Source organism: Dreissena polymorpha, chromosome 10 (assembly GCF_020536995.1).
Source record: "Dreissena polymorpha isolate Duluth1 chromosome 10, UMN_Dpol_1.0, whole genome shotgun sequence".
Lineage (NCBI taxonomy): Eukaryota > Metazoa > Mollusca > Bivalvia > Myida > Dreissenidae > Dreissena > Dreissena polymorpha.
The window spans coordinates 32,390,325-32,412,738 of NC_068364.1; the positions used below are offsets into that span (position 1 = coordinate 32,390,325).

Below are 22,414 nucleotides of genomic sequence, written 5' to 3' on the forward strand. Positions count from 1 at the left end.
ACATGTTACATTTGAGCTACAGTATCAAATTTTATAATCAAGATTATATTAACACTTAAAGTTTGCAGAGAGGAAACGAGTATCCAAAATACCAAATATCTAAATTCAGTCTCAATTTAAAATCTGTGCGAAGGAGAACAGTTTTGACCAAGCACTTTTGGCTTCTTTTGACTTTTGCCTACTTATCACTTTTGGCCACTTATGTCTTTTGACTAAGTGATTTTTTGGCTACTTTTCAAGTTTGGCTTTCCTATGACAACTTTTGGCTACTTATGACTTGGCTATTAAGATGACTTTTGGCTACTAAGATGACTTTTGCTATTTATGACATCAAGCTTCTTACGACTTTTGGCTACTTAGATGACTTTCAGCTACTTAGATGACTTTCGGCTACTTAGATGACTTTTGGTTACTTAGATGACATTTTGCTTATTTGACTTTTAGCTACTTTAATTCCTTTTGACTTCTTACCGATGTATACAGATGTAGTTTCTTCTTCACAAGCTGATAGTACTTGCAGTACGCGTCATGGTCTTTCTTGATGGCGGCCGCGTTCGTGCGGGATTCCTTTGCAGGCGGGGGCGGTAGAGGAAGTGCCCACTCATAATGGTTCGCTGACAGCTGATTGGTCAGCTGAGGGGTGACGGCTTCCAGGTGCGGCAGACGCAGGTCCTCGTCTGAGAACTCTCGAAGTCTGGAATGGAAAAAGGGGAGTAACTATATCAAGTGATAGTTTCACTGGAATGACAAAGGGGAATAACTCTGCCAAGTGACAGCTTCACAGGAATACAAAAAGGGGAATAACTCTATCAAGTGATACTTTCACTGAAATGAAAAAGGTGAATAACTCTTTAAAGTGACAGTTTCGCTGGAATGAAAATGGGGAATAACTCTTTCAAGTGACAGTTTCACTGGAAAAAAGGGGAATAACTGCATGATTTACAATAATGTTCTGTAAACAATTGTTATTTTAAATAAAACATACCTTTAGAGGTAAGCGCATTGCTTAAGCTTTCTGTAGTTGAAGACTATTGTTAACCTCTAAGTCTTGAGGGAAGAGAGTATTTTATGTGCAGTTTGTACAAAAAAGGGACTATTACCCTCGATGCCTTTTTATAATTGCATGATAGCTCCCTTGTCTTAGCTATGGGTATACTATTATAGTTTATGATTACATGTAGTTATTGATTCTTTTGTTATAATATTGTAAATAACTCTGTTACAGGTTTAGATGTCTTTGTTGCATTTTTTTACATAGAATAACAATGAAGATAACAAACTTTATTTTATGCTTTTTGGTGGATTATTGTGAAAAATCTTTGAGTTAAAAATGAAAATTCACTGTTTCAAAAAGTGAAAATTATAAATAAATGTTGCTTTTTACTGTGAAAATATGTTGTTGTGTTTATGTCATTACTTTAGATTAATTCTCCAGTTTAAATACACATATAATCATTTGTAAGCATAAAATAACAAGAGGGGCAAGATGGCCCTAGTTCGCTCACCTGAGAGGAGTCGGTTCATTCAATCTTTACAAAACTTCACACTTGACCTAGATATTGTCCAGACAAACATCCTGGTCAAGTTTCATCATTATTGAACCAAAACTCTGGCTTATGTAGTGTTTTTGTAAGATTTGACCTGGTGAACTATATTTTGAGTTGATCCCCCTTACCAAACATCAAACTTTGCTTACAAACATAAATATAATGACCAAGATTTATAAAATCTGAAACAAAATTGTGAGCTCTAGAGTGTTTACAAGGATTTTGTATAATATAATGAAAATATGGAGAATCTAAGGGCAATAATTATGGCATTAATTATGTGATATATATAAAACCAATCGTTGTACCAAGTTTCATGATGATTGAGCAAACAATGTGATTTTTAGAGTGTTCACAAGCTTTTTTTACTATATAAATATAAGAAAACTGTCCCCCCCCCCGGCAGCCATGTTATTAAACTGACCGGAATCATTTTCGAACTCAACTCTCATATCAAGGAAACAAATGTTCAGACTAAATTTCATGAAAATTGGGCCAAAAATGTGACTTCTAGAGTGTTCACATGTTTTGACCATTTTCAAACTTGTCTGAGATATTAATAAAACCAATGTTTTGACCAACTTTCATGATGATTGGGCAAAATTGTGACTTTTAGAGTGTTTACAAGGTTTCTATATAGCAAAATAAGGAAAACTGCCCCCCCCCCGGCAGCCATGTTTATTTACTGACCTGAACCATTTTCGAAATCAACTCTCATATCAAGGAAACAAATGTTCTGACCAAATTTCATGAAAATTGGGCCAAAAATGTGACTTCTAGAGTGTTCACATGTTTTCGCTATAAACATATAGAGAAAAATGCCCCGCCCATTGGCGGCCATGTTTTTTCACCGATCTGGACCATTTTCGAACTCCGAGATATCAATAAAACCAATGTTTTGACCAACTTTCATGATGATTGGGCAAAAATTGTGACTTCTAGAGTGTTTACAAGGTTTCTTTATAGCCCAATAAGGAAAACTGCCCTGCCCACTGGCGGCCATGTTTTTCAACGGACCGGATCCACTTTTGAACTCGACCAACATATCATTAAGGCAAACATTTTTACGAAGTTACATGAAGATTGGGCATGAAATGTGACTTCTACAGTGTTTACAAGGTTTTCCTTTTTTTTGACCTAGTGACCTAGTTTTTGACCCAGCATGACCCAGTTTCGAACTTGATCGAGATATCATTGGGACAAATCTTCTGATGAAGTTTCATGAAGATCAGACATGAAATGTGGCCTCTAGAGTGTTTACAAACCAAATGTGGACGACGGACAGACAGAAGACGGACAAAGACCGGTCACAAAAGCTCACCTGAGCAATCTGGTGAGCTAAAAAGAAAATTTGTTGGATTGGTTTGAATATTGATAACTTTTCATTACAGAAAAAAGTTTTCTATGATCACTCATGAATTATAATCGATAACCACCAAATCAAACAAATATCATCTATTTAACTTGGTCTGTCTACCCTCCCTGGGGACCAATTAATAAAACATGGCCATAAATTGAGCACTGCAATAGATTAAACCAACATGATGAAAATACTCAATTCAACATGTAAACTATGGAGAAAAATCAAGCGCAGTCGGAGGGTCACAGAGAAATTTTGTCAACATGTAATGAAGATTTTATTGATAAGGGCTGGTGGGAGCTTTTGCTTTTGAAAAGGTCAAAGCAGTATAACCTGTTACTATTAGGCATCTGTACCACGTCGGACGAATTGTCGTCAGGCATCATCCCCTGGGGGCGATGCTGGGGAATCTTCCTTGGCGGTTGAGAACGGTCGCGCACAGAGGGCACCTCTGTAGTCCACTGCATTTGTAGGATACCATAGTTGCTGAGACCCGCATGCCTGCACGTGTGGGATAAAAGCAAATGAGTCTGGATCTGGGAAATAAGGGGCTTAAGTAAATAAGCCTGGATCTGGGGAATAAGGGGCTTAGGTAAATGAGCCTGGATCTGGGGAATAAGGGGCTTAGGTAAATGAGCCTGGATCTGGGGAATAAGGGGCTTAAGTAAATGAGCCTGGATCTGGGGAATAAGGGGCTTAAGTAAATGAGTCTAGATCTGGGAAATAAGGGGCTTAGGTAAATGAGTCTGGAACTGGGGAATAAGGGGCTTAAGTAAATGAGCCTGGATCTGGGGAATAAGGGGCTTAAGTAAATGAGTCTGGATCTGGGGAATAAGGGGCTTAGGTAAATGAGCCTGGATCTGGGGAATAAGGGGCTTAGGTAAATGAGCCTGGATCTGGGGAATAAGGGGCTTAAGTAAATGAGTCTGGATCTGGGGAATAAGGGGCTTAGGTAAATGAGTCTGGATCTGGGGAATAAGGGGCTTAAGTATATGAGCCTTGATCTGGGGAATAAGGGGCTTAAGTAAATGAGTCTGGATCTGGGGAATAAGGGGCTTAGGTAAATGAGTCTGGATCTGGGGAATAAGGGGCTTAGGTAAATGAGCCTGGATCTGGGGAATAAGGGGCTTAAGTAAATGACTGGATCTGGGGAATAAGGGGCTTAAGTAAATGAGCCTGGATCTGGGGAATAAGGGGCTTAAGTAAATGACTCTGGATCTGGGGAATAAGGGGCTTAAGTAAATGAGCCTGGATCTGGGGAATAAGGGGCTTAAGTAAATGAGTCTGGATCTGGGGAATAAGGGGCTTAAGTAAATGACTCTGGATCTGGGGAATAAGGGGCTTAAGTAAATGAGCCTGGATCTGGGGAATAAGGGGCTTAAGTAAATGAGCCTTGATCTGGGGAATAAGGGGCTTAAGTAAATGAGCCTGGATCTGGGGAATAAGGGGCTTAAGTAAATGAGTCTGGATCTGGGGAATAAGGGGCTTAAGTAAATGAGTCTGGATCTGGGGAATAAGGGGCTTAAGTATATGAGCCTGGATCTGGGGAATAAAGGGCTTAAGTAAATGAGCCTGGATCTGGGGAATAAGGGGCTTAAGTAAATGAGCCTGGATCAGGGGTATAAGGGGCTTAAGTAAATGAGTCTGGATCTGGGGATTAAGGGGCTTAAGTAAATGAGCCTGAATCTCGGGAATAAGGGACTTAAGTAAATGAGCCTGGATCAGGGGTATAAGGGGCTTAAGTAAATGAGCCTGGATCTGGGGATTAAGGGGCTTAAGTAAATGAGCCTGAATCTCGGGAATAAGGGACTTAAGTAAATGAGCCTGGATCTAGGGAATAAGGGGCTTAAGTAAATGAGTCTGGATCTGGGGAATAAGGGGCTTAAGTAAATGAGCCTGGATCTGGGGAATAAGGGGCTTAAGTAAATGAGCCTGGATCTGGGGAATAAGGGGCTTAAGTAAATGAGCCTGGATCTGGGGAATAAGGGGCTTAAGTAAATGAGCCTGGATCTGGGGAATAAGGGGCTTAAGTAAATGAGTCTGGATCTGGGGAATAAGGGGCTTAAGTAAATGAGGTTGGATCTAGGAAAAAAGGGCTTAAGTAAATGAGTCTGGATCTAGGAAAAAAGGGCTTAAGTAAATGAGCCTGGATCTGGGGAATAAGGGGCTTAAGTAAATGAGCCTGGATCTGGGGAATAAGGGGCTTAAGTAAATGAGCCTGGATCTGGGGAATAAGGGGCTTAAGTAAATGAGCCTGGATCTCGGGAATAAGGGGCTTAAGTAAATGAGTCTGGATCTAGGAAAAAAGGGCTTAAGTAAATGAGCCTGGATCTGGGGAATAAGGGGCTTAAGTAAATGAGTCTGGATCTGGGGAATAAGGGGCTTAGGTAAATGAGTCTGGATCTGGGGAATAAGGGGCTTAAGTATATGAGCCTTGATCTGGGGAATAAGGGGCTTAGGTAAATGAGCCTGGATCTGGGGAATAAGGGGCTTAAGTAAATGAGCCTGGATCTAAGGGGCTTAAGTAAATGAGCCTGGAACAGGGGAATAAGGGGCTTAAGTAAATGAGCCTCAATCTGGGAAAATAGGGGATTAAGCCTTGTGTACTTGTTAGACCTCCACTCAACTTGGACCTTATTGTGTTTTGCTGCATATATATATATATATATATATATATATATATATATATATATATATATATATATATATATATATATATAAATATATATATATATATATATATATATATATATATGAGCAGCGCTTTGGGAAAACTGGGCTTAATGCATGTGGATAGAGTGTAATCTAAGATTAACCTATGAAGATGGCACAGGCTAATCAGGAAAGACACTTTCTGCGTTTATGGAATCTTTTGTTTAAAGGAAGTCTTTTCTAAACGATTAACAAATCCAGATTAGGCAGAAAGAGATGTCACTGAGTGGCTTGTGTGAACTGCACATGCTAATTTTGGACAACACTGTGCATTAAGCCCTATAGCAATAAAAGCGAATTGTATTTAAGCAGGCCAATAAAAGAGCATATGGCCAAAATTTGCTACCCCAACAATTTTGATGACATAAAAGTTTTTTCTGTTGGAAAAATAAAAAAAATGTTTGCTTAAAAAAAACAAAATATGCTTCGCTCTGGATTTTTTGGGGTTTTATTTTAGAAGTCTCTTCTTAATCAAAATACAGTTTAGGTGGAATATGTAGTCCTTCACAAGCCTGTGCGAACTGCACGGGCTTATCTGGGACAACACTTTACGTATAAATGTCCCAGTAAAAAACAAAACATATACAAATGTTGGCCTACTCATTCTGAGTGTGGACTGCCAGCTTCCCGGGTACGGACTCGATTCTGTGTCTGCCATCACCTGGATGAGGGACCTGCAGCAAGGGATAGAATTCCATTAGCTTATAAAAGGTATATATGTTAAAAAATAACAGTCATGTTGATATTTTTTCCCTTAAAAAATACATATGTTAAAAAAAGTCATATGTCAAGATTTTTTCCCTTAAAAAATATATTTAAATTACAGTTTTTACATATCAGGTGTTTAAATAATTTTTTTTATGAAATTCAATAAAAGATCGAACCTAACTATTATTGTTGTTTAGAGAAAACTCTTTGAATTGTTTAACGCAAAACACCATTTTTAAGTGATACTTACCATGTGATATTATCACAGTTTGAAACTTTCACACATGTTTCTGTTATTTAATTAGCTTGAAAAAGTTCAAATAGTTTGTTCCACAAAGTGATAACATTTTTTGTGGACTGACCACCCCAAAAACGTTTTGCAGAGTACAAACTTGTAAGTAGCTGAATGTTCTACAGACCTAAAGACTAAAAAAACATTCATTTATAGTTAAAATATGTGTAAATTTTCAACAGTGTATACCAAAACAAAAGCTGCTTTATAAAGAACAAATGCTACAAAGTGTTTAGCAAAAAGCAACAACATTTGTGCCTTCCTATTGGAACAAGAAACCGTCGGAGACAGGTGATGCTCCCCAAAGTTTTTTTGGCCCAATATTGCACTACATATTCATATAAAAGGAAACGTCTTGAGGGGCATAACTTTGGACAAAATAATACGATGGATGGTTTAGCAACTTAAAAATTTCAAAGGGCCATAACTATCTAAATAAATCATCTAACCACAACCCACTAATAACATGCGCATCTCCTCAAGGTAGTTAAGCTTCCCATAAAGCTTCATTGTATTCCAGTCAGTAGTTGGGGGGAAAAAGCCGGGACAAGAATTGCACTATATGTACAGTTTATGGAAAATTTCAAAGGGCCATAACTCTGTGAAAAATCATCCGACCATAACCGGCTGATACTATGCACATCTCCTGTTGGTAGTGAAGCTTCCCATAAAGTTTCATTGAATGCCCGTAATAAGTTGCTGAGAAATAGCTCAGACAAGAATTGCACTATATGTACAATGGAAAATTTCAAAGAGCAATAACTCTGTGAAAAATCATCTGACCAGAACCCGCTGATAATATGCACATCTCCTCTTGGTAGTGAAGCTTCCCATAAAGTTTCATTGAATTCCCGTAATAAGTTGCTGAGAACTAGCTCGGACAAGAATTGCACTATATGTACAATGGAAAATTTCAAAGGGCCAGAACTCTGTAAAAAATCGTCTGACCAGAGCCGGCTGATAATATGCACATCTCCTCTTAGTAGTAAAGCTTCCCATAAAGTTTCATTGAATTCCGGTCATTAGTTGCTATGATATAGCCCGGACAAGAATTGCACTATATGTACAGTTCATGGAAAATTTCAAAGGGCCATAACTCTGTGAAAAAATCATCCGACCAGAACCGGCTGGTAATATGCACATCTCCTCTTAGTAGTGAAGCTTCCCATAAAGTTTCATTGAATTCCGGTCATTAATTGCCGAGAAATAGCCTGGAAAAGAATTGCACTATATGTACAGTTCATGGAAAATTTCAAAGGGCAATAACTCTGTGAAAAAATCATCCGACCAGAACCGGCTGGTAATATGCACATCTCCTCTTAGTAGTAAAGCTTCCCATAAAGTTTCATTGAATTCCGGTCATTAATTGCAGAGAAATAGCCTGGAAAAGAATTGCACTTTATGTACAGTTAATGGAAAATTTCAAAGGGCCATAACTCTGTGAAAAATCATCTGACCAGAACCCTCTGATAATATGCACATCTCCTCTTGGTAGTGAAGCTTCCCATAAAGTTTCATTGAATTCCAGTCATTAGTTGTTGAGAAATAGCCCGGACAAAATTGTGCAAGGACGGACACATGTACGGATGGACAGACGAAGCGGCGACTATATGCTCCCCCCAAAATGGGGGGGGGGGGGGAGCATAAAAAAAGGACTGAATGCATGTGCTCAAAGTGCCGTCACAGATTAGCCTGTGCAGTCTGCACTTTTAACCCAACTGGATTTTTGCTACTTCTTTTAAAACAAAAGATACTATTAAAGCCAAAGTGTCTGCACAGGCATATCTGGGACGACACTTTACGGTAATACCAAAATCTGATGCTATAAAAGATCAAACGCTACAAAATGTTTGGCAAAGACCACAACATTCTTAAATTGCTCTGTGAAAGCTTCAATTTCGTAAAGTGTTATCCAAGATTAGCCTGCCCAGTCAGGGCAGGCTTATCAGGGATAACACTTTCTGTTTAAACTGTATTTTCGTTTCGATGAGCCTTAAATCCTTTAAACCAAAAATCTCAAAAATCTGGGATGAAAGTTTACACCCATGCATTAAGCCCACATTTCTCAGATCAAGGCACAAATGTCGCTGTCTTTTCCAAATATTTTGTAGCATTTGATCTTTTATAACAGTTTTCTTTTGGTATTGTCTAATAAAATATACTTTTGACAATGTACAGGCTAATCTGGGATGTCACTAAACGCACATGCATTAAACCCTGCTTTTTGCAAAGCAAGACTCATTCTTACCTTTTCCCCGACTCTGACTGTCTGCAAGAGCCTGGTTCCTGCCTCGCCAGGCAACATGGGAAGGTCCTCTGCGAAATATGAGATCGGCGGGAGTGTCGTGGGCTTCAGTTTTCCCGCCTCCATTTCCCGCCGGATTTGCTCCATCTGCCTACGCTCTGCAGCGTTTGGCACTATGTCAAAGAACTTACGCCAATCTGGTCAACGAAAGCAAATTTATTTAGTTCAAAGCTATTAATAACAGCTTGATTGCATTGAAAGCAGAACGATTATTAAAATGCTCTTGAGTCAGTTTTTGGGATTGAACAAGTTCTTGGTTTCTTTGAGGGAGATGTAAAGAACACACCCACAATGGGAATCAAACCTGTTACCACTAGGTGGACAACATACCCATATTGCTGAGGCGACCTACACTTTATTTGGTTATGCTTAATAGCCAAATACGATAATAAGTCCGATAAAAATCACTTTTGTGGTGTGGTGCCCCAGGATTCTAGACTGATTCGAGCCGCATCCTGTGAAAATGGGTCTTATGCCATATGTCGACTACATAGCTCCAAACGAGCCTGTACAATGGCAGTCTGGTCAGGGGCTACCATGTCCATGAGACCTAACATATCCGGGTCTCGTTAGTGGACATAGTAGCTCCAGTGAAATACTGTGTGGTTGGAAGGCTGAGAAGGTGCCAATGCTGGCAGAATATGACCATAATCAGTCCACCTTAAGTGGATGGTTTAATGGTATTTAAGATAAATAAAAATAGCATTATCTGTACTCGATACTAAGTGCCAAGTAATTTAACAACATTTAACATCATTGGCATGAAATTTCCTGGGGTGTTTTGTGGACAATTATATTCGTAGATTTCTTATTTTGTAAATGAATCATGAATTTGAGTTGGTCATTTTTCCAATGTGTTTGTGATATTGACTTGCATCAGTAAACCAACAAAATCAACGAAAACTATTATTTCTCCCAAAATAATGATTCTACAGTGTTCTATTTATCTCATTAGGCATCTTCATAATTTTCTACCTGTCATTTGAAAATAAATTAAGGAAAAACACATAACATAATACTGTACATGTTTTGGTAATACTTTCTTATTAGCTTACCCACATTCTTATGAGCTGACCTACCTTGTAATTGAGTTACCTGCATTTTGATAAGCTGACCTACCTTTCGAGGATTGTGGACTGGTATGAGAGCGTGGTCTCGGGCTGGCAGACTCAGACTTGACAGGTGACAGCATAGCACCAAAACCTGAAATTGACCGGTCATAGAACCCTTCTCAAAATAAAATGCACTTTTCAACAAAATACGCTTTAAAAGTGTAAATCAACAATAAATTTGTTGCAAAGACGATTCAAAGTGGGTGGTTGAAGTGATATGGTCTCTTAGTTCAGCATCTGCCGTTTTTTTGGAATACTGAAGAACAGCTGTAACAGGTTTGTATGTTCATTTCTGCATCTCTTTTTAATTTAAATAATTATGATCATTATCATATTTATGTATTGTCGCTGGGAAATGTAAATGGATAAGTATCTGTAATGCAATTTTAAGGAAAAAACACCGTTTGAATTATTATGGCTGTATTTTATTGTTATTGTCATCTTAAATTTTATTTATACCTATTTCTTGTCATTAATGAACAGATTTCTTTCCCCCATATTTAATAAGAACTTTTATATTTTAAATTTGAAGGTTAAACCCCAAGGTAAAATTTACATTGATCGGAAGATCTATTGGAAAGATCCATTGGAAAGAATGTGCATCATCGCCTACCAAAAAGGGTGCAAAAGGAGGACTACCTGATGTATGAACATTTATACCAGGTTTTACCCTGCACGAGCAGGCCAACTTGAGGGAACAGGAGTGGGAAACTGCGCCCTGTAGTGTCCTTGACCAAGAAAAGCTGGATTTGTTGAGAGGTAAAACTATATAATAAAGGTTATTGCATTTTAAAGACGTGACACTTCCGACCAGTCCACACAGCCAAATGAGACCACATATATTAGTTAATTTATAAACAGTATTTTCTACCAAACGAAATTTCTTTAAATTATTTATGAAAAGCGTTAAGTCACATGTGATCATGAGATTTAAATTGCAAAAATAAACAAACAAAAACAACAAGCCAACAAACTTGTTTTGATTTAAATTTATGATATTTATAGCAGCTGTTGAACAAGATTACCATAACAGCAATATTTAACACTTACATTATAAAATATCTTTCAGGACCTGATCTCAAATGAGGTCATGCACGAGACGCGCCTGGCAAAGACCATGACAGTAGTTTTCAGACCTGATCAGCTGGTGAACTGCTCTATGAAGGGTGGTTTATGAATGCATTCTTTGTAAGAAACATTGAATAACAACAAATATAGTGACAGGGGCTCAGCTGCTAAATACTGTCTGCTTTCTTTGGAAATTCAAAGTAACCTGTACTGGCTCTCAGAAGGGCATATTTTAGCGCAATAATGAACAATAAAAATACAAATCAAAAATAAGGTACCGTAATAACTCTATGTTTTCGGACACTCTAAGTTTTCGGACACTCCTTTTTTTAGCAAAAATAATTATTTTTCGTGACTCTTATTTTCGGACACACGAGTTTTCTTCCATAAGTAATGTCTCTAAGTTTTCGGACAGTATATTTTACAGCGCTATTTTACCAAATTTCTGTTTTCGATATCTAATAACACTTCGATCATGGGGTTTTAACCAGATTATCACCATAAAACATGGCAGGTGCCTGCATTCCTGAGGGCAACGGACCATTACATTTGCTTCATTGGGTAAATAACCTTGTAATCCGGTATTAAACAATTGTGTCGCCCAATAGCATACCAGTAAGCGTTGTGACAATTACCAGGGGTAGTGCCAATTAACAGTTCAATTATCTACCGCAATTGTACTACCCATTCTCAGTAAAATAACTGTGACAAATACTAAACGCTTCAAAGTGTGATGCATCCTATTGCAAGTTTTAAGAAGAACAATGGAAGGTGTTAGACAACAACTATCGGAAATGAACAAACAAAGAATTCATAGTTTGCTTTTTTTATTGCGTTAATCACAGGTTCATACTAGCGAGTATCGGTACATGACATGCTCATCTTTGAACTCGTTGGTCAAAATACAACCTTGTAGTAACTGTCTGTCAAATAAATTAAGCATTTAAAATTATTTAAAACGCAGTGCAAACATATATAACTGTAATGTATACTACATGGCATGGTATTTTACAAGCGCTTGCTATTACCGGTAGTCGTGGATACAATTGACGCTATTTTAGGACACTTTAATTTTCAAATCTAAGTTTTTGGACACCTGTATTTTGTGAATATTTTTCGTATCTAAGTTTTCGGACACGAAAATAAACAATTATTTTTAAGTGTCCGAAAACATACGAGTTATTACGGTATAGATTTATATAAATGTCATGAGTACGGTTCATCTATCATATATTAGGATCCAGAATATGATTGAATTAAATGTGCTGCTTTTGTCCATATCAAAAAGGGATTTGGAATTAATGTAATATAAAAATCTAGTAAATGATAGGGAAAACATTTCAGCTTAAGGAGGGGAAAACTTTTATATTTCTGAAGCGGAAACCACCTGTATTCAGCTTTAATCAGAGGGGAGAAAAATCACTGGTATGAGCTTTATATTTTAAGTTGTTAATTTCAGATAGGCAATAGCCAGTTTGAATCCTCTTTTATGTAGATATGTAACCTTTGTTTTTGTTTTTTAAGCTTTAACATTATAATAAAAGTGTTGTTATCTATTGAATTGAACTTTTTGTTTTTTATGTATGTGTTTACATAAACCTTTCACATAAAGAATGAATGCCGGCTTCAAAATGCTGGGATTTTTTTTTTATTTGGTTAATTTTTAACCATATTAATTTGAAGTGATGTAAAGTACACTTAAGCATATAATGCGCTTAAAAAATTCACTTCCAATACTTCATAAATTGTATTATTTGTATGACTGAAAATGCACTCAAGTGTAATAAGGCGCTTAAAAAATCACTTTTTATATTGTAAGGTGTATTATTTGTATGACGGGGAATGCACTCAAGTGTATCAATGCGCTTAAAAAAATTCACTTTCAATTTTGTAAGGTGTATTATTTGTATCAGTGGAAATGCACTCGAGTGTATTAATGCGCTTACAAAAATTCACTTTGAATACTCAATGAAGTGTTTTATTTGTATGACTGGAAATGCACTCAAGTGTATTAATGCACTTACAAAAATTCACTTTGAAAACTCGATGAAGTGTTTAATTTGTATGACTGGAAATCCTTCTGTGTGAGTCAAAATACACTCAAGTGTATTGATGCACTTGAAAGATTACTTTAGTTACTGATAAGGGTATTATTTAATGCGCATTTACACAATGTAGTACACTTTTTCGAGAAGGGAATCATAGTCAGAAAATGAGTTTCATATCCAATAGGTATTAAAGTAAATTGACACAGGAGAATTTTCACTCTTTCCTGACTTTCTCAATACTTAACCCATTTATGCCTAGCGTCTAGAACACAGGCCTTGGCAAACAGCATAGACAAAGATGAAACGCCGCATGATGCCGCATCTCATCAGGGTCTGCGCTGTTTGCTTAAAGGAATTTATGTAAGAAATATTCTAAGTATAGATATAAATATACTAGACATCCCTAACTTTGGAAATAAATTGATCCAAATAAGATGGATGGGAGAGTCCACTACGCATAAATGGGTTAATCATTTGAGTTGAGCTAAAAATTGTGAATAGAATATTCATGATACCCTACCAGGAACAGACTAACAAACTGTGCCACCTACCTTGATGACCACCACGTTGATAGCTCATGTCCGATATGTCCTTTGTGATCCCAGAGTCGTAACTGCTCAGTCTATCTGTCACCTGATGACAAATGAAGTAAATATTAGCATGGCGCAAATTATTTTCAAAAAAAATCTGTCAAAAGGCAAGGCAATGTTCTTGCACACACCAGAGGTGTAACAACTGAGACAACATTTTGTAATCTGCCATAAAAGAACAGAAATGTGCTTTACTCTGGGAAAACATGGCTAATCAGAAATTACATTTTCAACTTTTATGGGTTTTTTGTTTAAACTATGTCCTTACGCTGACTGTAACGGCCTATCTAGGCAGACACTTTACACACATGCATTAAGCCCTGTTTTCCCAGAACGCCGCTCACTTATTCATCCAGTGTCAATACCTGTCTTCCATGACTGTCATAAAACACAAGCTGCTCACTACTATTATACATTGGGTCCCTAATAAAACCCTTGAGCTCTTTTTTTCGATTAAACTCCTTTATCGTAGGCAACACACCTATCATCGCCCGGCGTTCGCGACTCTCCGGATTTCTCTCACTTTCTGACGATTTTGGAGTATTACATGTCCCACGTAAACTTCTCAGATTTGTATTGCTCGAATGAAGACTCTTGGATGACTGAGATAAATAGCTATTTTTAGTTTTCTTCGAACGCAAGGTCACAGCACTTTCGCTACTGTGTCTAGTTTTAAGTGTTCTAAAGGTTCGGTAGGATTTCGCCGAGTGTCTGGACTCGAAACCAGAATCAACAGACGTCTTTACTGACTTCAGAGTGTTTGCGTCTGCCATATTTAGTTGTAACCTTATATATATCTTTTACTTTCTTTTAATCACCTTCAACAGTTTGTCTTTATGGATGGTATTATTGTAAACGTCCAAGCATACTCTCTTTTTTAAAAATACTTTTTTCCAATACAGTTGGCTTTTTGTTTTCAACTTCAACGGTTTGTGAAGTATTTATGTATGCTATTGATATTTATGTCCAAGCTTAACTGTTCATTACTTTTTCATTACTTATTTACTATCGTGTTATAGTGTTCATTTTTATTCACATAATCTAAGCACAAAGTTGATAAACAAAGTTGATATACTCGTGTAAAAAGTGTCATTATTCCTGTTTTTACAATCCAGCTCAGAGTATCAAATCACAAACAAACCGGTAAACTGATAATTCTAAACTACTTAATTGGCTCAAATTACGCATTGTGAAAGCGATCATTAGGTAAGTAACAATTAGAGATTACTCCACAAAGACATTTAAACCAATTTAAAGATCACCTACATTAAAGGCTGAAATTTAAACAAATTTAAAGATCAGGGACATTAAAGGCTGAAATTTAAACCAATTTAAAGATCAGCTACATTAAAGGCTGAAATTTAAACAAATTTAAAGATCAGGGACATCAAAGGCTGAAATTTAATACAATTTAAAGATCAGCAACATTAAAGGCTGAAATTTAAACCAATTTAAAGATCAGCAACACTAAAGGCTAAAATTTAAACCAATTTAAAGATCATCAACATTAAAGGCTGAAATTTAAACCAATTTAAAGATCAGCAACACTAAAGGCTAAAATTTAAACCAATTTAAAGATCATCAACATTAAAAGCTGAAATTTAAACCAATTTAAAGATCAACATTAAAGGCTGAAATTTAAACCAATTTAAAGATCAGCGACATTAAAGGCTGAAATTTAAACCAATTTAAAGATCAGCGACAATATAGGCTGAAATTTAGACCAATTTAAAGATTAGCAACATTAAAGGCTGACATTTAAACAAATTTAAAGATCACAGACATTTAAGGCTGAAATTTTATCCAATTTAAAGATCAGCCACATTGAAGGCTGAAATTTAAACCAATTTAAAGATCAGCCACATTGAAGGCTGAAATTAAGACCAATTAACATATCACTGACATTTAAGGCTTAAATTTAAACCGCTTTAAAGATCAGCCACATTAAAGGCTGAAATTTAAACCACTTTAAAGATCACCAAAATTAAAGGCTGAAACTGTGCCTTATCATGATTAAAACTTTTTTTGTTCAAAAATTACCTGTTAATAGGATATATAATGACTAACCCTTTGTCACTTAGATACATATTTTGACGCATATTTAGTCCCTTAGAAAGTTACATTTAATTAAATACCTTTGTTACTAGCTTCAAGTTTTAAAGGCTTCATTTACAACCGCTAGTTACTGATGGGCAGCAAACAGCAAAAAACCTGAACAGACTATCATATCATGCTACTATATATATATATAAGATTCAAGTTTTAAAGGGTTCATTTACAACTGCTAGGTACTGATGAGCAGCAAACAGCATAAAACCTGAACAGACTATCATATGCTACTATATATATATAAGATTCAAGTTTTAAAGGGTTCATTTACAACCGCTAGTTACTGATGAGCAGCAAACAGCATAAAACCTGAACAGACTATCATATCATGCTACTATATATATATAAGATTCAAGTTTTAAAGGGTTCACTTACAACCGCTAGTTACTGATGAGCAGCAAACAGCATAAAACTTGAATATACTATCATAGTTCTGATTTTATGCTGATTGCAAAAGCCATTTTCGCTTAGCTTCTTATGAGGGAAAGGATTAAAACATTTTTTGCGCAAAAATTACTTATCAATTGGACAATGACTTACAGTACAAAATCAATTAAAGATTCAAGTTTGTTAAATGATTCTCAAAACCTCAAAAATGTTAAACAGTGAAAAAAAATATGTTTATCAAAATATAATTGCCTGGAGAAAAAAAAAGAAAAGTGTTTTGCTATAGTGTGCAACTGGTTCAAAGTACATTTACATTTTTATATAAGATATCTTTTTTTTTCAGCCATTAATTTAAAAATGAGATGTTTGCAGATAAAAAAACAGGAAATATTAAATTGAGTCCATCTGTACCCTATAGACAACTGTAAAAAAAAAATAATTAAAAAAATAACTGAACATTCTAAATATTTAATTCTCAAAAACCAACAAACAGAAATATGTACAAGTTTAAATATTCATCAAGTATGTTTGAAATTTATGCTATATATGTTACACCTGATACCTTCATTAAATATTAAATGCCCTGGGTCTCTTTCACAGTAATTGATTTTGAAATTAATCGTCTAGTATATTTGAAATGTTCCATTTATGTAACACCTGACACCTTAATTAAATTCTAAATGCCCTGGGTCGCTTTAACTCTTTACCACTTAGATACATATTTTTACGCATTTGTAGTCCCTTAGAAAGTTTAATAGAACTTAACACCTTTCTGAAATCGATCATTTCATTTAGCCGCACAGTATAGGGCAAATAGTGGAAGTTAAATTTAATTGGTTGTCCATAAATACAATTTCTTTATTGGAACATTATATAAGCTTTTTTAAAATATATTAAGCATATATATATATATATATAACGAAATGTGCCGTCACATCAGGATACAATCTGTTTGCTATTCTGATAGTATTCTTTGAAAAAATTGAAGAATGGTAATTTTAGAAAATTAGCAGACAACAGTTTAGCAGACGACAAATTACCCAGCATGCAAGGGGTTAAATGACAAAAACAATATTAAAGCAGAAAGTGTAACATGCATTAAGCCCCATTTTTCCAGCGTAAGGCTCATCTTATTCATCTCATTTCATCTAAACTACCCAATGAACAATACAAGGAGCAATCATGATCACTAGTAAAGCATTATAAAATAAAGATGCTAGTGTGTGTTTCAAACTTTACAAGGCACTTTAGCTCCAGATGCTGCTTTATGTGAGATGTTTCAAACTTTACAAGGCTCTTTAGCTCCTGATGCTGCTTTATGTGAGGTGTTTCAAACTTTACAAGGCTCTTTAGCTCCTGATGCTGCTTTATGTGAGGTGTTTCAAACTTTACAAGACTCTTTAGCTCCTGATGCTGCTTTATGTGAGGTTTTTCAAACTTTACAAGGCTCTTTAGCTCCTGATGTTGCTTTATGTGAGGTGTTTCAAACTTAACAAGGCACTTAAGCTCCTGATGCTGCTTTATGTGAGGTGTTTCAAACTGTCCAAGGCTCTTTAGCTCCTGATGCTGCTTTATGTGAGGTGTTTCAAACTTTACAAGGCACTTTAGCTCCTGATGCTGCTTTATGTGAGGTGTTTCAAACTTTACAAGGCACTTTAGATCCTGATGCTGCTTTATGTGAGGTGTTTCAAACTTTACAGGCACTTTAGCTCCTGATGCTGCTTTATGTGAGGTGTTTCAAACTTTACAAGGCACTTTAGCTCCTGATGTTGCTTTATGTGAGGTTTTTCAAACTTTACAAGGCACTTTAGCTCCTGATGTTGCTTTATGTGAGGTGTTTCAAACTTTACAAGGCACTTTAGCTCCTGATGCTGCTTTATGTGAGGTGTTTCAAACTTTACAAGACTCTTTAGCTCCTGATGCTGCTTTATGTGAGGTTTTTCAAACTTTACAAGGCTCTTTAGCTCCTGATGTTGCTTTATGTGAGGTGTTTCAAACTTAACAAGGCACTTAAGCTCCTGATGCTGCTTTATGTGAGGTGTTTCAAACTGTCCAAGGCTCTTTAGCTCCTGATGCTGCTTTATGTGAGGTGTTTCAAACTTTACAAGGCTCTTTAGCTCCTGATGTTGCTTTATGTGAGGTGTTTCAAACTTTACAAGGCACTTTAGCTCCTGATGCTGCTTTATGTGAGGTGTTTCAAACTTTACAAGGCACTTTAGCTCCTGATGCTGCTTTATGTGAGGTGTTTCAAACTTTACAAGGCACTTTAGCTCCTGATGTTGCTTTATGTGAGGTGTTTCAAACTTTACAGGCACTTTAGCTCCTGATGCTGCTTTATGTGAGGTGTTTCAAACTTTACAAGGCACTTTAGCTCCTGATGTTGCTTTATGTGAGGTTTTTCAAACTTTACAAGGCACTTTAGCTCCTGATGTTGCTTTATGTGAGGTGTTTCAAACTTTACAAGGCACTTTAGCTCCTGATGCTGCTTTATGTGAGGTGTTTCAAACTTTACAAGACTCTTTAGCTCCTGATGCTGCTTTATGTGAGGTTTTTCAAACTTTACAAGGCTCTTTAGCTCCTGATGTTGCTTTATGTGAGGTGTTTCAAACTTAACAAGGCACTTAAGCTCCTGATGCTGCTTTATGTGAGGTGTTTCAAACTGTCCAAGGCTCTTTAGCTCCTGATGCTGCTTTATGTGAGGTGTTTCAAACTTTACAAGGCTCTTTAGCTCCTGATGTTGCTTTATGTGAGGTGTTTCAAACTTTACAAGGCACTTTAGCTCCTGATGCTGCTTTATGTGAGGTGTTTCAAACTTTACAAGGCACTTTAGCTCCTGATGCTGCTTTATGTGAGGTGTTTCAAACTTTACAAGGCACTTTAGCTCCTGATGTTGCTTTATGTGAGGTGTTTCAAACTTTACAAGGCACTTTAGCTCCTGATGTTGCTTTATGTGAGGTGTTTCAAACTTTACAAGGCACTTTAGCTCCTGATGCTGCTTTATGTGAGGTGTTTCAAACTTTACAAGGCACTTTAGCTCCTGATGCTGCTTTATGTGAGGTGTTTCAAACTGTCCAAGGCTCTTTAGCTCCTGATGCTGCTTTATGTGAGGTGTTTCAAACTTTACAAGGCACTTAAGCTCCTGATGCTGCTTTATGTGAGGTGTTTCAAACTTTACAAGGCACTTTAGCTCCTGATGTTGCTTTATGTGAGGTGTTTCAAACTTTACAAGGCACTTTAACTCCTGATGCTGCTTTATGTGAGGTGTTTCCAACTTTACAAGGCACTTTAGCTTCTGATGCTGCTTTATGTGAGGTGTTTCAAACTTTACAAGGCACTTTAGCTCCTGATGCTGCTTTATGTGAGGTGTTTCAAACTTTACAAGGCTCTTTAGCTCCTGATGCTGCTTTATGTGAAGTTTATGTGAGGACCCGGAGTGTGTCCCAGCTGATGCTGCTTTATGTGAGGACCCGGAGTGTGTCCCAGCTGATGCTGCTTTATGTGAGGACCCGGAGTGTGTCCCAGCTGATGCTGCTTTATGTGAGGACCTGGAGTGTGTCCCAGCTGATGCTGCTTTATGTGAGGACCCGGAGTGTGTCTCAGCTGAAGCTGCTTTATGTGAGGACCCGGAGTGTGTCCCAGCTGATGCTGCTTTATGTGAGGACCCGGAGTGTGTCCCAGCTGATGCTGCTTTATGTGAGGACCTGGAGTGTGTCCCAGCTGATGCTGCTTTATGTGAGGACCCGGAGTGTGTCTCAGCTGATGCTGCTTTATGTGAGGACCCGGAGTGTGTCCCAGCTGATGCTGCTTTATGTGAGGACCTGGAGTGTGTCCCAGCTTATGCTGCTTTATGTGAGGACCCGGAGTGTGTCCCAGCTGATGCTGCATTATGTGAGGACCCGGAGTGTGTCCCAGCTGATGCTGCTTTGTGTGAGGACCCAGAGTGTGTCCCATCTGATGCTGCTTTATGTGAGGACCCGGAGTGTGTCCCAGCTGATACTGCTTTATGTGAGGACCCGGAGTGTGTCCCAGCACTCATACCTGATTAACTAACTAGACTCATTAAGACTTGGATGAATTTTAATAATATAGCTAACATTTGCAGATTTTAACTTTATTTTTGTCTGTTAAGTAAGAAATTGATAGATTTACCTGTATTGCACTGTCAATTATTTCTGTCTCCTCACACACATTTAAAGGACAGTCAGACTACGCCATGGGCCAGGAAAACTGGGCTTAATGCATGTGAATAAAGTGTCATCACAGATTAGCCTGTGAAGTCTGCACTGGATAATCAGGAACAAGCCTTTCCGCTGTAAAGGTATCTTTGGCATAAAACAAGTCTTTTCATAGCATAAATCCAGTTAAGGCGGAAAGATAGTCTCTGATTAGCCTGTGCGCACTGCACAGATTTTTCTGTGATGCCTCTTAAAGTATTTATCCCAGTTTGTCGGATCTAGACTCAAACTAAACTCAAACTGCGCCATATAATATTTATAAAATATCCCCACCTGACTGCTAGTGATGTTAGAGAGAGTATGGAAGGCAGAATCCTTCTGTGTGATGTCCTCGTCCTCCTCCTCTGTAAAAGATCACACACAAAAATCAGCACAATTAACATGTATTACATAGAGGATATTTGTTGGATTAGGTGATTATCGATTTGAATTCACGAGTGATCATACAAAATATTTATTTTCTATGATCACAAGTGAATTAATATCAATATTCCACCAAATCTAACAAAATTTCTTTTTATTTTATGTTTTTTTTACAGTTTATATACATTGTTAAACAGTTTAACTAAAGAATTACGCTGGGATAATTACGTCATTTCTTTAAAAAAAGACGTAATTTCACAGTAAACAGTGAAAAATATCGAGAATTTTTACTGTTAATTTTTCACTGTTTGAAACAGTGAAATTATAAGTTTTAATTCACTGATATTTCGCTATAAACCACAGGAAAGCATTGAATAAACGCAGTTCTATACCCATTCTTTTCAATTTAACCCTTTACCACTTTGATACGTATTTTAACGCATTTGTAGTCCCTTAGAAAGTTAAATTTAATTAAAGAGATTTCTTACTGGATTCAAGTTTTAAAGGCTTCATTTCCTACCCTAAGATACTGATGGGCAGCAAACTGCATAAAACTTGAACATACTGCGATTTACTCGCAGGCTGTTCTGGTTTTATGCTGATTGCACATAGCCATTTTCACTTTGCTTCTGAGTGGGTAAGAGTTGAAAAGTTGGCGTATGTTGTACATTGATACAACCGATTGTGCAATAGTAAAATAGCGGCCAATTTGAATGTTTTCATTTATAAACAACTTGTTTGACTATTTTGGCATTTATAAATCTGGACACATTATACATGGTTGTGCTTATACACGGCCAATTTGAATGTTTTCTATAATAAACAACTTGTTTTACTATTTAGGCATTTATAAATCTGGACACATTATACATGGTTGTGCTTATACACGGCCAATTTGAATGTTTTCTTTCATAAACAACTTGTTTGACTATTTTGGCATTTATAAATCTGGACACATTATACATGGTTGTGCTTATACACGGCCAATTTGAATGTTTTCTTTAATAAACAACTTGTTTGACTATTTTGGCATTTATAAATCTGGACACATATAATACATGGTTTTGCTTATACACTGTAAAGTACAGTGTGTACCATGTTGTGAGCAGAACATATTTTGGAATACATAAAAATTCCAATACATTTTATTCAAATAGCAATAATAACTGAAAAATCCTGTGAAATCATATACATTAACAATTTGGTCATGTACTTCAGTCTGAATTCTGTCTAGAATTCTTTAAATTCCCATAATTACACCTGTGCTGAATCAATATAGCACGTTTACTTATCCTTAGAACGAGACACACACACACACATAACTCTAAAACAGTACCATATAACATATCTATGTTATTATATGAACTGCATCATGCAAAAATGGGTCTTATATTGTTGGTATATATGAACTGCATCATGCAAAAATAGGTTTTATATTGTTGATATATAAAATGCCTCGTGCAAAAGTGGGTCTTATATTCTTCGGTATATATGCACTGCATCATGTAAAAATGGGTCTTACATAGTTGTTAAATATGAACTGCATCATGCAAATGCGGTCTTAAATGGTTGGTATAT

At 36.7% G+C, this 22,414-nt stretch overlaps 2 protein-coding genes across 3 annotated transcripts in view; one reads left to right on the forward strand and one right to left on the reverse strand.

Moving 5' to 3' along the window:
- LOC127849021 (uncharacterized) overlaps positions 1-22,414 on the forward strand; it is a 330,113-nt gene that overhangs the window by 41,054 nt on the left and 266,645 nt on the right. The window lies entirely within an intron of this gene.
- Positions 1-22,414, reverse strand: part of LOC127847190 (uncharacterized) — a 233,394-nt gene that overhangs the window by 7,743 nt on the left and 203,237 nt on the right. For both annotated transcript variants that reach the window (XM_052378912.1, XM_052378913.1), the window contains 7 exons: positions 20,747-20,817; positions 13,704-13,785; positions 10,044-10,127; positions 8,868-9,061; positions 6,220-6,293; positions 3,241-3,408; positions 472-694 (listed from right to left, as the gene is read on the reverse strand). In XM_052378912.1, coding sequence (XP_052234872.1) covers positions 472-694; positions 3,241-3,408; positions 6,220-6,293; positions 8,868-9,061; positions 10,044-10,127; positions 13,704-13,785; positions 20,747-20,817 — 896 coding nt within the window. The remainder of the gene's footprint in view (positions 1-471; positions 695-3,240; positions 3,409-6,219; positions 6,294-8,867; positions 9,062-10,043; positions 10,128-13,703; positions 13,786-20,746; positions 20,818-22,414) is intronic.